Raw genomic sequence first — 17,519 nt, 5'->3', positions numbered from 1 at the left:
TGAGGAATGGTAGTACATCTTTAACGGTACCACAATGTGAGGCTTACACTTTTTTTTTTTGTGATGGAGTCTTGCTCTGTCATCCAGGCTGGAGTGCAGTAGCGTGATCTCGACTCACCACAACCTCCGCCTCCCAGGTTTAAGCGATTCTCCTGCCTCAGCCTCCTGAGTACCTGGGACCACAGGTGTGCACCACCACGCCTGGCTAATTTTTGTATTTTTAGTAGAGACAGGGTTTCACCATATTGGTCAGGCTGGTCTCGAACTCCTGACCTCATGATCCGCCCGCCTCGGCCTCCCAAAGTGTTGGGATTACAGGCGTGAGCCACCACGCCCAGCCCAGACTTGCCTTTGACCAGGTGCCACCACCTGCTCCCGCGTGCTCCTGGCCAGGACTGAGTCCTGTACCCTCACCGTTACACGACTACTCATTCTCTGTGAAACCTCAAGCTATTCTGTGTGAAACCCGCTACTACAACGGGCTGATTTTTTTGTATTTTTTTTGTAGAGATGGGGTTTCACCACGTTGCCCAGGCTGGTCTTGAACTCTCCGCCCGCCTCGGCCTCCCAAGTGTTGAGATTACAAGTGTCAGCCACCGCGGCGGCCAACAATGTGGAGATTTAAAAGGTATTGTTACATATATAATCTCTGACCTATTAATAGGGTTTTTCTTTTATGACTTTTCCCTTCCTTTTCTCGAAGTTCTTCCTCACTCCTCCCCATAGCCCTTCCCTTCGCTCCACCCATTGTCCCCCAATTGGCCTCCCCTTCGCGCAGGCGCCCTCAGAGGCGCTGAGTCAGGGTGCTGATGAGCCCGGGCAGGCCCGGACTGGGCGGGGTTAGCGCCTGCGCACTGGACGGCTTCGGGGCAGGGCAGATTTATATCTGCGGGGATCAGCTGACGCTCCGCATTGCAGACTGCGGAGTCAGGCGGCGCTATGTACGCTCTCTTCCTCCTGGCCAGCCTCCTGGGCGCGGGTAAGCCCTGGGACCCTCAGTCTGGGGAGGAGGTGCCTCGCAGCGTCCATCGGCCCCAGTGTGGGCTGTGCCGGGCCTGGTCCCTCTGCTCCCCCTGCCCGGGTTGGCGAGGGGGCGCGCACTGCGCAGGCGCGTTCGCCGGCTTTCTCTGGGCGACCGGGGGCTCCGGGGGGCTGGCTGCGAAAATGCCCCCGGGAGGGCGGCCCAGGCCCTAGGCAGCATCTCCCTTGGGGCTGGAGTGGGTTCCTGCGCGGTGGGGTCCCCGAGGCCTTCCCTCAGACTGCGTTTTCCACTGTGGGGTGGGTCTTGTAGGGTGACCGCTTGGGCAGCTGTGTTGTGCCTGTGCTGGGCGCACGTGATGGAGGTGGGCTGGAGCCCGGTCCCGCAGGACACTTTGGCCGTTGGCTTCAGTTGCCTGTCTGTAAGGGTAGCGAAGCTGCAGGAAGCACATGTATATCATCTGTGTTGACGTTTGCGTATGTATTTACCTCGGACTCTAGGTGTTGACAAAACGAGTCAGACTCTAAAATATTTTGAGATTTATTCTGAGCCAAATATGAGTGACCATGGCCCGTGACACAGCCCTCAGGAGGTCCTGAGAACATATGCCCAAGGTGGTCTGGGTACAGCTTGATTTTACGTATTTTAGGGAGGTATGACACATCAATCACATACATTTAAGAAATACTTTGGTTTGGTTCAGAAAGGCGGGACAACTCAAAGCGGCAGGGGGCTTCCAGGCCATAGGTAAATTTAAACATTTTCTAGTTGACAGTTGGCTGAGTTTATCTGAAGACCTGGGATCAATAAAAAGAAAATATTCAAGTAAAGATAAAGGATTGTGGAGACCAAGTTATATTGTGCAGAGGAAGCTCTCAGGTAGCCAACTTAAGAGAGCGAGCACGTTGTAAAATGTTTCTATGGACCCGAAAGGGTGTCTGGCTCTTAGTTGATTATCTCCTGGATCTGGGAAGGAAAACATAGGGGGAAGGGGATTCTCTATAGAATGTGGATTTTTCCCACAAGAGACTTTGCAGGGCAATTTCAAGGTATGGCAAGGAAATATATTTTGGGCTTAGATATTTTGCTTTTTTTTTTCCTTGTCTCATAATGTTATGCCAGAGTCAGATTGGAAAGTAAGTCACGATATATAGGGTCAAATAAAACCTATCTGATGACAATTTGTGATTTGTAGGGTATGACTCCCTAGACCCCTTAGATAGGAATTTGGCCAAGCTAAAAAAAAAAAAAAATCAGAGCTTAATTCTCATAGGTATTGAAGGCGATATAGTGTTTTGTGGTCCAGTTATTTTGCCATGGAGTCCTCATTTCACTTGCTTTGAAATGTCTTGCATCTGGGCGCGGTGGCTCATGCCCGTAATCCCAGCACTTTGGGAGACCGAGGTGGGAGGATCGCTTGAGCCTAGGAGTTGGAGACCAGCCTGGGCAACATAGCAAGACCCCGCCTGTTAAAAAAAAAAAAAAAAAAGAGAGAGAGAGAAAAGAAAGTCTTGCACACTATTGGCCGTTTGTGTTTTATTTGTTCGTTTTTGAAACGGAGTTTCGCTCTTGTTGCCCAGGCTGGAGTGCAATGGCGCAGTCTCGGCTCACTGCAACCTCTGCCTTCCGAGTTCAAGCCATTCTCCCACCTCAGCTTCCCAAAGTGCTGGGATTACAGGCGTGAGACACCGCACCCAGTCCCCACCACAATTTCTGTTTCTTAGTAACTATATGTAATCTAAGGGCTGGCTGCCATTTTAGCCACCATACAGCTACCCAGATTTTAATAAACAGTGACAAAGTGGATGACAGGGTTGATGCAAAACCAAAGAAATGTGTTAGCTTTCAGCAGCTCTCAAGAATGTCTCTTGACCCTGTACCAAGCTCTTAAATTTGTTTTATCTGTGCACAGTGAAAGGCGATCTGCTTACTAAAAAAATCATTTTGGTTTTATATTCAAGCTTATACTGCTGTTATTCTATGGTCTGTATAATAAACTAATGCTGGTCTCTAAATTTTTTATACTGATTCAGAGCAATTTTTTTCTTACTTTTTACATTATCCATTGTTCTTGTTGACGTTGAGTCACTCTTCACAAGACCCTTAAGAGTTCTGATTCACTCACATCACCCAAAAGGGACTTAATTGTGTCTTGGGAAATGTAAAATCCACCTCGGGTATATATGGGCTTATGGTTAACCACAGTATTTTGTTAACCAAGGGACCCTCTTCCCTGAAAACGGTGGTAAATGGGAGGTATTGTAATGGCCTTGGTCAAACTTTGCTGTCCTGCCTTTAGGATTAGGCCAAAGTCAGTGCTGATAACAGTGTTTGAATGCTGCCTGGCCTTCACAGCTGTGGCCCCTTTGTGATTTTTTTGGAATTGTTACTCCTAAAATTTCTAGACATGATAATGAGTTTTGTTCGTGAAAGTGCCTGGTGACCACAGCTATTGTCTGCTGCCTGGGAGGCATTTAGAACTTTCTTCGTGACACTGTTATAGTACAGAGTGTCACCCTGAATCGGGGCGGGCTTTGTATTTTGTGTTTCAGTGATGTCCTGATGGTAGAGACACTTGCTTTTGAGTTACTTTGCCCATCCAGCTGCCTCTCCTTTTTACCCACCTAAAAGCGAAAGCAAAGCCATGGCACCGTGGGAGAATTGGAGAGCATCTAATCTAACCCCTTTGGAAGAAATGAAGACCTGGAGGTGCCCAGAGGTGATTCTCCCAAATCACAGACCATTTACTGGGGATGCCAGGACCAGAACCCAAGACTCTACAGTGCTCGCTTTTTCCGTATCCCTCTGTCAACATGGACCTCTTAACTTTTAAAAACTTAGTGTAAGTTACATACATGGAAGATTAAGTAGACAACTTGATGAATTACCACAAAGTGAGCCCGCCCGTGTAAGCAGCCCCCGAGGTTGGGGAGCAGAGCAGTGGCATCCAGGCATCCAGAGGCCCCTGTTCATCCATTCACTGCCCTGTCCCACTTGCCCCAAAGGAAACATTTTTGTTAACCCTTGAATGCCATAGATGTAAAGGCTGCAGTTTCCAACTTTTACAAATGGGATCATGGAGGCTGTTGCTGTTGGGTGAGTCCTCTGGTGGAAAAAGGAGCATGTTCATGAGCTAGGTGTAAGGCATGAGGGATGGTGCCTGGATGTGGCAGGTGCTCCCTGAAGCTTAGATGCTCTGATAGCTGTCAGCTGTGTGGTGGCTAGCCAGCTGAATGTTGTCTACCCCACACTAAGACAGGTGTGTTTTCTGGGCATGCTAGAAGGTATTAACATATTTTCTTTCAATAACATATGAATTTATTGCCTGGCCTACTGAATATCAGTAGGAACTTCAGGTCTTGGCCTGTCAGGGATTTTGGATAAATCTCTTGTTTATCAATAGTAAATCAGTTTTATTCTGTGAAAATAAGAGTATAATTCCTGAAGAAAGAAGGGTTTATTTGTTTTAACAAATCAGTGATTTGTCACGTTCTTGAAGTACATTTGACACGTTGTTTTGTTTTTTTCTTTCTTTTTTTTTTGGAGCAGAAAGTTTAATAGGCCGAAGAAAGGAGAGAGGAGAGCAGCTCTCTCTTGTGAAAGAGAGGTGTCCGAAAGGGAAAAACCTGACAGGTTGTTTTTGAGATGGGGTCTTGCTCTGTCCCCAGGCTGGAGTGCAGTGGTGCGATCTTGGCTCACTGCCACTTCCGCTTCCTGGGTTCAAGCGATTTTCCCGCCTCTGCCTCCCGAGTAGCTAGGATTATAGGCGCCCACCACCATGCCGGCTAATTTTTGTATTTTTAGTAGAGATGGGGTTTTGCCATGTTGGCCAGGCTGGTCTTGAACTCATGACCTCAAGTGATCTGCCTGCCTCAGCCTCCCAAAGTGCTGGAATTACAGGTGTGAGCCACCGCACCGGGCCCTGACAGGTTGTTTGGAGAAGGAACTCTGAGAGTTGAAGTCTGTTGGATTAATTGGTGTGGCATTTTCTAGATGAGGGAAAGGAGAACTTAGTCTTCCATTTTCTCGGTGAGTGAAACCATGGGATGTCCAGACAGCTGTTGGGAAGTGGAAGGGTGGGGCGGGGTGTTGCTGGCTGGGGACAGCACCTAATGAGGCATGCTTAGGAAGTTCTCAAGGCCAAGACCAAAGCCACTTAGACAGGTATGCATGGCAGCTTTGGAGGCAGCTTCTAGCAGGGATTCTAGATTACTGGCTGCCAGGCTGTAAGCCTTGCTTTCTGGCTCCTTTTTGGTTCTGCCACCAGGAAGGAGAGTCTGGATATTCTTCAGATAAATGAAAGAGAGTACTAATTAGAATTACATTGCCCTGCTTGCCCTTTTTTAAAAATTATTTTATTTATTTATTTTTTTGAGACAAAGTCTTACTCTGTTGCCCAGGCTGGAGTGCAGTGGCGTGATCTCGGCTCACTGCAACCTCTGCTTCCCGGGTTTAAGTGATTCTCATACCTCAGCCTCCCAGGTAGCTGATAGCTGAGATTACAGGGGTGTGCCACCACGCCTGGCTAATTTTTGTATTTTTAGTAGAGATGGGGTTTCGCCATGTTAGCCAGGCTGGTCTCGAACTCCTGACCTCAAGTGATCTGCCTGCCTCGGCCTCCCAAAGTGTTGGGATTACAGGTGTGAGTCTCCGCACCTGGCCTTTTTTTTTTTTTTTTTAAGGCTTTAAAACAGTGATGATAAATACAGTGATTGGGATGAAGATTTTGGCTGTTGCAAAAGTACTAATTGCTTTATTTTTTTATTACATGAAGTTCCAAAAAATAACTTTATGGCATTTGTAATATTGTATGTTGGGAGAAGATGACAATGTGGAGTGGAAGTTTCACATTATCTCATTGCTGTCAGTAGCCATACGACCTTGGGCAAGTTGCTTAAAGTCTCCCGTATTTCATCATTTGTAAAGTGGCATTAATCATTCCTATTTCACTGGGCTGCTGTTTAGCTTTAATAAAGTAGGTGAATACAGAAAAGGACTTAGTTAGTATTGTTTGTTGCTGTACCACTAATACAAATAATGTATTGTCAATATCTTTGTCCCCCCAGCACATCGACCTATTTTCTGCCCTTGATTTTGTGATTTCCTTTGGCATCTTCGTTTCAAAGGACGTTGTGACTTTAACAAAATTAAATTGACTTATTAAAAACATACATGCTGGGTATAATTAGTGAGTCAGGAAAACAAGCCAGGGTAGGTACACAGCAGTTAGGAGGGAGTTGGTAGGCAGTTCATAGTCTAGGTAGCCAAACTAGGTGTAGCTGCAGGTGATCTTGACATCAGAGCAGCCCAGCAGATCAGAGCTGGTTCCTGGTAACCTGAATGCTTGGGTCTGCACCTGTTGTCACTAACCCTGGACCTGAGGTAGTCTGTTCCAGCCCCCTAGTTCAGTTTCCCCATTCATAAATGGAGGCGAGCTGTTTAGAGTAGATAATAGATGGACGTGGGAAGCCAGGTCAGTCAGTAGAATGGAGTGTAGAATACAAAGTTTGTCCCCGTCACTGCTGGCCCCAGGCCCTCCTCAGACAGCCTAGTAGCAGCTCCCTTAGGAGCTTGCAGAGGTACACCCCATGTGTGAGTTCCTTCTGCCTTTTTTCTTTTTAACACGCATAATAGTATATTCTACTGACTGTTTTGCTTGTTGCTTCTTAAATTGTGAAACATTTTAAAAGTGGAAGATTATCATGAACACATGTGTGTGCAACACCCAGATTAAGAAATGGAACCTGACAACCCAGCTGCCGCCATAGACAGCCACCTTCCTGGACTTGTTTTTCCTCCCCCTTAGGTCTTTTTCCTCCCCTACATGTGACTGGAAGCTTCAGCAGTGTGTATATATTGTTTTGGATATTTTAAACATTTTGCAAATATTGTATCCAACAGTCTTTCCCTTTATCCTTGGGGGATGTGTCCCAAGACCCCCAGGGGATGCCAGAAGCTGTGGATGAGACCAAACCTTATATATAGTATGTTTTTTCTTATGCATACATACCTGTGATAAAGTTTAGTTTATAAATTAGGCACAGTAAGGGATTAACAACAACTAGTAATACAGAACAATTAAAACAATATGTAATAAAAATTATGTGAATGTGGTCTTTGTCTCTCAGAATACATTTTCAGACCACATTTGACCGTGGGTAACTGACATGGTAGACAAGGAAGCTATAGTTAAAGAGGGACCACTCTATATTGTTGGGTTAGTTTTTTGTTTTGCTAGGAAGGTTTATCTACGTTGAAAATGTGTAGATTACTGTTATGCCTTTTAGAATTTGTCTAGAAGGCTTTCTGGTTTTTACTGGAAAGCCCTCCACAAAAAAGAAAATGCGTAGACCTGTTTCATTTTCACTACAATATAGTATTCAATTATAGAATTTCTTTTTCCTTTTTTTTTTTGAGACGGAGTCTTGCTCTGTCACCCAGGCTGGAGTGCAGTGGCGTGATCTTGGCTCACTGCAACCTCCACCTCTTGAGTTCAAGTGATTCTCCTGTCTCATCCTCCCGAGTAGCTGGGATTATGGATGCATGTCACCACGCCTGGCTAATGGTTGTATTTTTAGTACACACAGGGCTTCACCACATTGGCCAGGCTGGTCTCGCACTCCTGACCTCAGGTGATCTGCCCTCCTCAGCACCCCAAAGTGCTGGGATTACAGGTGTGAGCCACTGAGCCCAGTCTATATCATTTCTATTCTAGTGATAGACATTTAGATAATTTCTAGTTTTTTTCTGTTACAGCCTGCTTCGGTAAAAATTCTTGCACATGTCTCCTTGTGCACATGGAAAACGTTTCTCTAGGGAATATGTCTAAGAGCAGAATTGCTGAGTTGTGGAGTAACTAACAATTGTAGAAGTGCTCTCAGATGATCTTGGCAGTTGCCATTCCATAACATATTCAATTTTCCAGTTACTGCATGCCTTTGTTAACATTTGATACTGTTAAAACTTTAAATTTTGCTAATTTGATAGGAGTAAAATGACTTAGTGGTTTCATTTGCATTTCTCCTTTTGTTTTCTTAAACAGTATATCCTAGAGGTCACTTCATGCTAACACAGATAGATGTACTTAAATTTTAAAATTTGAGATAATGTTAGATTTACAGAAAAGTTACAAAGGTAGTATACTGAGTTCCTGTATACCCTTCACCTAGCTTTCCATACTGTCAACGTGTTGTATAACCATGATACGTTTGCCAAAAGCAAGGAATTAATATCAGGACACTCACTATCTAGATTGCAAACTTTATTATTTGGATTTTTACCAGTTTTCCCACTAATCTCATTTTTTGGTTCCTGGGTCCAACCGGCTATGCCACATAGCCCTTGGCTGTCAGGTCTCCTTAATCTCTTCCCACTTCCCAGCTGAGTATTTCATTGTATGGATGTGTCTATTTAATGCCTATTGATGGACATCGACATCTAATAAAATGTGAGGTGAATTCTAATGAGACTTGTAAATGTAAAAATCGTAAATTCTGGCCACATTTGGACAGATACTGCCTTTGAAAAATTATTTACATGAGAGGAAACAACATGACTAAGATTGAAGAAGATGCAGGGAAAGTTCTTTTGGCCAGTATTTGTCACGTTGCTTACGACTCTTTCAGTAGCTGTGATGGGATGCCGTTCTGTACGAGTAAGTCTGTTCTTCAGGCATTGATACCAGAGGGCCATGTGGCTTCCTATAGCACTAGGAATAAAACTCAGAGTGTGTTGGCAAGGTCGCCTGTCACCTGGTGATTGGCCACCTCTCAGTTCCTCCCCCTGTCTTCTGTCTGGCCTGCTGTCCAGGCTCCTGGCCCCTTCCTTGTTGGTGTTCATAGATTTTCCATTTTGAATTCCACCTCTCTGAGACATCTTCCTCCCTGGGTAACCCGTGGGGCTTCCTCTCTCTATGCATTCAGGTCCCTGCTTGATGTTGCCTTATCAGTGTTCCCCACGGATCTGTCTGAAATAGCTGCCCCACCCCACCTTGCTTTATTTGTAGCACTCACCGCTACCTGGCGTTGTGGTGTGTGCGTTGTCTTGATCACTTGCTGTGTCTGCAGCATGTGGAGCAGTTTGGGCACATAACAGGTGCTCAGCATTGATGAGTGCCGTGAGGTGTAGCCAGGTAGACTTCAGCTGGGGAAGTGTAGGCTAGTGTGCTTGAAACTTCATTACTTCATAGTGCTGAGTCTTTTTCATGATTAGATAGAATATTATCTTCTATTCTTAAATTAATGTTAAGAAATTGTTTTTAGGGTTACGAAATTAAGAGTGACTTTGAACGCAAATGAAGTGTTGACCTTTATAATAGTTGAGGATAGTTTGGGACCTGCCCCTCCCAAACCTTTTGGGGAGGGTTCTATGTAGGTGATAGGGACAGGGGAGCCTAATATAATTTAGATCTTAATGGTGGCTCTGATTTGAGGTAAATCTGAAAAAGAAAGCAGCTATAAGTTGAGGAAATTATCCCCCCCACTTTTGGTTTCAGAAGTTGGTTCTCTAGATGTTTAGCTTGGAGGTTCTCAAACTTTTGGTTGCAGGATCCCTATATACTCCTTAGTTATTGAGGACCCCAAAGACCTTTTGCTTATGTGGGCTGTATCTATCAATATTTAACATCTTATGAGTTAAACTGTCAGTGTTTAAAAAGTAATGCTTTGAAATGTTGATAAACCTATTACATGTTAACATATATATATTTATTGTATGTATTATATTTTTAATGAAAAAATATTTTCCAAAACACAGATATTTAGTGAGCAGCCTGTTTTACATTTTTGCAGTCCTTTTAACACCTGGCTGGATTCTTAGCTGTTTGGGCATTCAGTCTGTTGCAATGTCATATCATATACCTCTGCAGAAACTTCACTGGACATTTGTGAGTGAGCAAAATGGCAACTGATGTCTTGTTTTCATTATGAGGATTTTTCCCTCACAGACCGCCTGAAAGAGTCCCTGGGACCTTTAGGGTTTTGGACCACACTTTTGAGAACCACTGGTTTAGCTGATTTGCAGAACCTACAGATATTTAATAGGTAACCCATAAGGAGACATTCTGCTTTTTTTTTTTTTTTTTTTTTTAAAGACGGGGTCTCGCACTGTCACCTAGGCCAGAGTGCAGTGGCATGATCTCGGCTCACTGCATCCTCTGCCTTACGGGTTGAAGTGATTCTCCTGCCTCAGCCTCTTGAGTAGCTGGGACCACAGGTGTGCGCCACCATGCCTGGCTATTTAAAATATATATATATATATATATATATATATATATATATATATATAGTAGAAACCAGGTTTCACTATGTTGACCAGGCTGGTCTCGAACTCCTGACCTCGAGTAATCCACTTGCCTTGGCCTCCCAAAGGGCTGGAGTAACAGGCGTGAGCCACCGCACCCAGTCATTTTTTGTATTTTTAGTAGAGATGGGGTTTCACCATGTTGCGCAGGCTGGTCTTGAAGGAGCTCAGGTGATCTGCCCGCCTCTGCCTCCCACAGTGCTGGGATAACAGATGTGAGCCACTGCGCCTGGCCCATTCTGCTTTTTTTTTTATTTTTTTTTATTTTTTGAGACGGAGTCTCGCTCTGTCGCCCAGGCCGGAGTGCAGTGGCCAGATCTCAGCTCACTGCAAGCTCCGCCTCCCGGGTTCACGCCATTCTCCTGCCTCAGCCTTCCAAGTAGCTGGGACTACAGGCGCCCGCCACCTCGCCCGGCTAGTTTTTTTTTTTGTACTTTTCAGTAGAGACGGGGTTTCACCGTATTAACCAGGATGGTCTCGATCTCCTGACCTCGTGATTCGCCCGTCTCGGCCTCCCAAAGTGCTGGGATTACAGGCTTGAGCCACCGCGCCCGGCCCATTCTGCTTTTTATTGAACATTAGTTCATTTAATTATCATAACAGCCCTCTGTGGTGAAAGCAACTAAATCGGAATTCTGGGCCAGTCTGATATCCTGCCGTGACCCATACTGTGGTCTGAACATTTTAGATTTCAAATGAAGGCAGTATTCCTATAAAGTATTAACTGAAGTATGCCAAAAGTGACATTTATAGTAGACTCATATATATCTGGAACTTTTTAGTTAGTAAATAGTATATGAGACAAGTTCAGAATACTGAATTTCTTTAATGAGGTTTGCATGAAGCCTTTTTTAGCATATGATTATCTTCTGCAAATGTGCAGGGACCATGCAGCTGGTTAGCAAGGCTCAGCGTGGGAGCCAGCACCAGTGTGTGTGGGTGCCTGCACCGACTGCCGTGCAGCATGCTGGATCTGCAGCGGAGCTTTCTCGAGGATGGGGAGCCATGCAGAGCCCCCCTCTGACCCCTGCCTCCACTTGCTCACTTGGCTGGAATCTGGGTAGTCCTGCCAAGGGCTCGTTTTTCAGTCATGGATTGTCATGTAATCTTATCTAAGGTGATCTAAGTTCTTCTTTGATCATCACCTGATATGTTAATGCTTTGGAAGAAAAGCTTTGTTAGGAGTTTTTATTGGACTACAGTGCCCTTGAATGAACTAGTTAGGAATTGTCCCCAAATTAGTTAAGCCTCCATTCCATCACTCTTATACAGTCTGAGTAGATTGCCTTCTTGTCCCCAGCCTCAGTCATTATTGCACAAGGTAATTTCCCTGAGGACTTTATTGCTTTCTCTGTGTAGATAATGTCCTGCCCTGGAATGATCTGGCTTGGGAGGAAAATTAAGAAGCCAGGCTGTAGCAGCAGAGGAGAAGCAGGGAAGAAAGGACCTTTGTCTTAATACTTTGAGGCCAGAGGTGATGGGATGTCAGCCTAGCAAGCTTAAGAGCTTTATTGCCACTGATTTCTTATGTGATAAGAGGACTCTCAGACCTTACTTCCTCCAAATCAAGGGAGACTACCTCTGAGTGTATACTATTCTGAATGATTCAGTGAGCTGTGTTATTCTGCTCTGCAGACTGTTTTCCAAAGGCAGGATTATCTATGAAGAAGAGACGAGTGCTCTTTACCATAGAAGATATTTGTGGCACTAGCTGTTTGAGTAGTTAGTGTTGAGTGCATTGTATTATCTCCTACTTCTAGGGGATGGAAGTACATGAATTCCTCTGAGAAATGCCTGAATGCGGGGGACCTGCGGTAGAAGCTGCCCCTCCTGGGATTATCCTCTCTTGGTTTCCTAGCAACCTGCCTGTTGCCATGGTGCCGCCTTACCCAGGCAGCAGATCTGCTGCCCTGTGGAATGTAGGCTCTGATTGTCAGCACTGGGAGGCTGCCTGCATTTTCTGTTACTTTTTTTTTTGGTAGCTAGACTCAAATTGTATTTTAGCATGTTACTAAAATATTTAAAAGGCAAAGCTTATGTTGTATGGTTAAAATAATGAGACTGATTGTTTTATCACGTTCTAGGAAGGGTTATCCTGTCATTCTGAGATTGCTTCAGAAAATCTTTGGTTATGTTGTATACTGGGCTTTTCAGTATCCTAACTGGAGTACCCCCGGAAACACTCGTTGTTGGGAGACCTTTCTTGTAAGTGAGGTCGTTGATTAAATGTATATATTAGTTGGGCTGAGGTTTGACTGTAAACAACAGAGACATAGAATAATAATGACATTTCTTTTTCTTTCTTTTTTTTTTTTTTTCTGTTGGAGTCTTGCTCTGTCGCCCAGCAGGAGTGCAGTGGCACGATCTCGGCTCACTGCAACCTCCGCCTCCCAGGTTCAAGTGATTCTCCTGCCTCAGCCTCCCGAGTAGCTGGGATTACAGGCACCTGCCACCACGCCTGGCTATTTTTGTATTTTTTGTAGAGATGAGGTTTTGCCATGTTGCCAGGCTGGTTTTGATTCTTGAGCTCAAAGTGATTCTCCCGCCTCAGCTTCCCAAAGTGCTGGGATTACAGGCATGAGCCACCACACATGGCCCTGAAATCTGTGTCTTTAAAAAAGTCCTGTTGTGGGTCCGAGCATGGTGGCTCACACTTGTAATCCCAGCACTTTGGGAGGCCGAGGCGGGTGTATCACGAGGTCAGGAGTTTGAGACCAGCCTGGCCAAAGTGGCAAAACCCCGTCTCTACTAAAAATACAAAAATTAGCTGGGTGTGGTGGTGGGCGCCTATAATCCCAGCTACTCGGGAGGCTGAGGCAGGAGAATCACTTGAACCCAGGAGGCGGAGGCTGCAGTGAGCCGAGATTGTGCCACTGCACTCCAGCCTGGGTGACAAGAGCAAGACTCTGTCTCAAAAAAAAGAAAATAAATAAATAAAAATAAAAAGGGCCCATTGTTCCCAGCTCTCTTGCCAGGCCCTTGAACTAAGAAGTGAAGCGCTCGATTTGCTCCGATTGCTGTTCATGTCTTTATGACACGTTTAATCAGAAATCTCCAGGAGCTCAAACATTCTAAGAACTTTCTTGGAGTTCAGCAATACTGCCTCAGAGAAGGAAATTGGTATTTGGGGGTAGGTTGTGGGAGGATGCGAATAGAGATGAAAGGCTTTGCTAGCAACATGTTTTGAGAAATAACTCACCAGAAAGCAGTTTTGAGTAGTTTTTATTTATTAGTTATAAATTCTGAAAATGTCATCTGCCTTGTTGGAATGAAGACTTGGAGGTCCTAGGAGCTCTTTTAGTCCAGCCCACCACTGAAAGGATCCCTCTTACGTAGAATTGCTCATAGGTTATGCGTTGTTTCTGCTTGGTTGCTTCCACTGTTGGTGAGGTCATCACCTGATGATGCCACTCATTCTCTCTCTTTTTTTTTTTTTTTTTTTTTTTTGGAGACAGAGTCTGGCTCTGCCGCCCAGGCTGGAGTGCAGTGGCCGGATCTCAGCTCACTGCACGCTCCACCTCCCGGGTTTACGCCATTCTCCTGCCTCAGCCTCCCGAGTAGCTGGGACTACAGGCGCCCGCCACCTCGCCCGGCTAGTTTTTTGTATTTTTTAGTAGAGACGCGGTTTCACCCTGTTAGCCAGGATGGTCTCGATCTCCTGACCTCGTGATCCACCCGTCTGTGCCTCCCAAAGTGCTGGGATTACAGGCTTGAGCCACCGCGCCCGGCCAATTCTCTCTTTTTTTTCTGAGACAGGTTCTGGCTTTATTGCCCAGGCTGGAGTGCAGTGACGCTGGGGCCCTGGAGTGCAACCTCCGTCCCCGGGCATAAGTGATCCTCCCACCTTAGCCTCCCCAGTAGCTGGGACTATGGAGGTGTGCACCACCAAGCCCGGCTAATCCGTTCTCTTTTTATGCCCCTGGGTGGATGTTAAATGCGTTCTTTTGTTTTGTTTTGTTTTTTGTTTTTTGTTTTTTTTGTTTTTTTTTTGAGACGGAGTCTCGCTCTGTCGCCCAGGCTGGAGTGCAGTGGCCGGATCTCAGCTCACTGCAAGCTCCGCCTCCCGGGTTCACGCCATTCCTCCCGCCTCAGCCTCTGAGTAGCTGGGACTACAGGCGCCCGCCACCGTGCCTGGCTAGTTTTTTGTATTTTTAGTAGAGACAGGATTTCACCATGTTAGCCAGGATGGTCTCGATCTCCTGACCTCGTGATCCACCCGCCTCAGCCTCCCAAAGTGCTGGGATTACAGGCTTGAGCCACCGCAAGCCCGGCCTAAATGCGTTCTTTACCTGGCTGCAGTTCTCCGCCCATTGTTCAGAGGTCTGTGGGCTGGAGCTACTCATACCAGTTCCACACCCGGGTGGAAGGTGCAAGGGATTCTCCCCCTACTTGGAGATGACCATGCATGTCTCTGAAACATTCCTTCTCCCATCACTCATCCCCAGTCCTCCAGGGGACTCTCTGGGTGGGGCCCCAGGCCCTCCCCTCCCTGGCCTCTGCTGAGCAGCTCACGGTGCTCATGGGCGTGTCTCTCCTGGTGCTGTTGGCCCTTGCTGTTCTGCTTTCCCTTTGAGCCTCCCAACTTCTCATGGAACCCAGTTAGTGCCATTTGCCCATCTTGTTCTCTTGGAGTCTGTGTTAGCGTCTCTCAGCTCTGGCTGCCTCCGTTTCTCATATGGACGTTTTTGAATTCGCCTTCCAGTTAGGTGCCTGGCGTTGGTATCTCCTGCCTCCTCTTCAGTTCTGCCACCTCGTGCCTGGGTGGTTGAGACCCACACATGAGCGTACCTGTCCTGTCCCACCCAGAAATCCCTGGAGCTTCCTGCAGCATCGCCCATGGGGTTGAGCCCTCACCTTGGGGTGTGTGTGGCAGGTGAGACCATTCCTCACGCACCTGAGAGTGTCTGCCTTTGCAGCCTGGCTGCCACTACTTCCTTGGCTTCGCTCCTGAAAAGACAGGACAGTTTCTTCCCTTCCCCACAGATAACTGGACTCCTTTGGAATGTTCTTGAATTTCCCATCCCCTCTCCACGTAGCCAGCCCTTTCTGTCACCATTTTGCAGGTGCCAATTCCAATTTCGTTTTGAGGAAGGCTCCGTTAGCATTGCCTTGCCGCTCCATTCCCACAGATGTGTGGGATCACACACCGTTACTTAGATGTCTGTTCCTCCCGCTCTTGGGGGTAAAGAAAGTTGTGACTGTTCATTTGGTCTCTGGCATGAGGGCCTCGGGCTCTGCACAGTCGGTGGAGCTGGTGACCATCTGGGTTGTTGACCTGCTTGTGTGGAGAAGAACCACCCTCGCCTGTAGAGCTTTGTGATTAATCCACAGCTGGGGCCTGAGAAGTTCCTCCAGTGCTAGGAGAATTTTATGTGTAATAAAGTTTCTGGGAAAGGGATCCATGTCCCCAAAAGGTTCTGACCCACTGTTTGATCCCCTCTTAGGAGATAGGCTCTGAAAATGGGCTTTGCACCTCTCGGCAGCCGGGAGCTCCCCAGCACCACCCAGCAGTGCCTGCCCTGAGGACACGCAGTCTCTGTGAACATGTGTCATCACGTCGCTCATCCTGGGAGATGGAATGCATTGCATACCACAGGCCGTTTTTGTAATACTCACCTTTATGTTTGGCTTGTGGTTGGAGGTAGAAGAGGCTGTCTCGCTAAGAAGGGAGTTTTAGGGGTTGGAATTTACGTGTTACTTCCTGTGTCCACGGAAATCTGTTTTACGCTGGAATTTGATGACTTTATAGGCATACCGAATTCTCCACCATGCGTACCTTTTTGCCTCCAGGTCTGAGGAAGAGGTCTACTGCCATTCAGTAGGTCATGGATTGGGAAGTGACAGTTTGTATTAGCTGGGCCAGTTTCAGATACAAGGGGCTGCCCGAGATTATTTTCAGTCCAGGTTGGCCAGACCAAAATAAGTAACAAAGTCATCATGGAAAACTTATTGTTTCACATTCCTAGAGGAAGTAGGCAACCTACAAAGTATTCTCGTATGGGCCTGTGGGAGTGAGTTGTGTTCCAGAAACACTCTAGATTTTGGTCAGCTGTAGCTAGTTCCCTGCTGAGAAGGCTGGAGAAAGTAGCTGGGTGGATGTTACACTGGATGGGCATTTTTAAGAATGGGGAGTGCCGGTCACTTGCCCCTGCTTTTGGTGGTGATTCTTCCGTTTGGCTCTGGTCTCCTGAGGTCTGAGCCCATCGTCTTCTGGCTTCCCTGTGTATCACTCTGCCTTCCTCTGCCTAGAGACTCATTTTGGTGGTAGCCACCTGTTCATCACTCGGGCCCTCTCTTGATTTGGAGGTAGGGCTAGGCAGTGTGTATCATGGTGTCATCATGGGTCCTTTTCAAAGTCCTAGGGGCCCAGGGCCTGCTAGGGTGTGGTGGGAGTCATCAGGTCTGCGGCTCCTATTTGAGCTGTTTCTGTGACCGCACAGTCCTCAGAGCCCTTACCCTCATGACTCAATTTCTCCCTCCCCTCCACCGCTCCCCTGAGATTTATAACTGAGGCTGACGCCAGCCACGCTTGGCTACACTATGGGCTAACTAAGCTTTTGTGAGCCATCTGGGGAGCTCGGTACTGATTCCCATCTGGCACATGTTTTCCCCTGGAAACTAGAGTCCAAACCAGCATTCTCTGGAATGTGGCCAGCTTGGTTGAGATTGCGAACTGGACGTGTTTGTGATTTTGCTTCTGGGGACAGGGAAGGCTATAACCTGGACAGCAGATGAATAATTCATTTTCTTGTGTCTGAAGGGGTAGAGGTGATCTGGCTCGAGCTTTGGGGGACTCAGTCTTTGTGTGAGTAGCTTGTGGAGGTAGTAATGAAAGAAAGCACTTCATTCCTTTCCCTCTCCTGGAGGAAGAACGGGTGCTGACCTATATAACACTGTTTCCTATGTGTGTTACACACATACGTAGAATTGGCTTACAGAGGGAAGCAGCATACAGCGAGACTCCTGAGGTTCTAAGTATGTTTCTCAGGTGATTGTGGGTTGTTGTTTTTTTTTTTTTCTCAGACTTGGGCCAAGTATCTATTGCAGCAAAAGTTGGTTCAACCCTACTGAGATGCCTGTTGGAGTTTGACCCTCACGCCACCATCCTCTATATGTAGTCTGATGTAATCTTGTTTCCTAGCTGAATAGTTGGCCTAGAAGTGAGATGTGAATCTGAGGATTTTTTTTCGCCATTTTTTGGTTCTAAAATCAAGGACTTGTTTTAAGAAACATAGGCACT

The 17,519-nt window shown here is 46.4% G+C and overlaps 1 protein-coding gene, 1 long non-coding RNA gene and 1 other non-coding gene across 4 annotated transcripts in view; all 3 read left to right on the top strand.

Moving 5' to 3' along the window:
• Positions 1–821: 821 nt before the first annotated feature.
• Positions 822–17,519, top strand: part of PSA (prosaposin) — a 35,523-nt gene continuing 18,825 nt past the window's right edge. For both annotated transcript variants that reach the window (XM_011714915.2, XM_011714912.2), the window contains exon 1: positions 822–979. In XM_011714915.2, coding sequence (XP_011713217.1) covers positions 940–979 — 40 coding nt within the window. In that variant the 5' untranslated portion in view covers positions 822–939. The remainder of the gene's footprint in view (positions 980–17,519) is intronic.
• Positions 996–17,142, top strand: LOC105466057 (uncharacterized). The gene is made up of 3 exons (XR_977929.3): positions 996–1,455; positions 3,532–3,698; positions 14,982–17,142. It is a non-coding gene; the product is annotated as an uncharacterized lncRNA (long non-coding RNA).
• Positions 7,249–7,308, top strand: LOC112423918 (U7 small nuclear RNA). The gene has a single exon (XR_003014524.1). It is a non-coding gene; the product is annotated as a U7 small nuclear RNA (small nuclear RNA).

The sequence above is a fragment of the Macaca nemestrina genome, chromosome 9 (genome assembly GCF_043159975.1).
Source record: "Macaca nemestrina isolate mMacNem1 chromosome 9, mMacNem.hap1, whole genome shotgun sequence".
Taxonomy (NCBI): domain Eukaryota; kingdom Metazoa; phylum Chordata; class Mammalia; order Primates; family Cercopithecidae; genus Macaca; species Macaca nemestrina.
The sequence above is the reverse complement of the archived record's forward strand: the minus strand, read 5'-3'. Positions and strand labels throughout refer to the sequence as shown.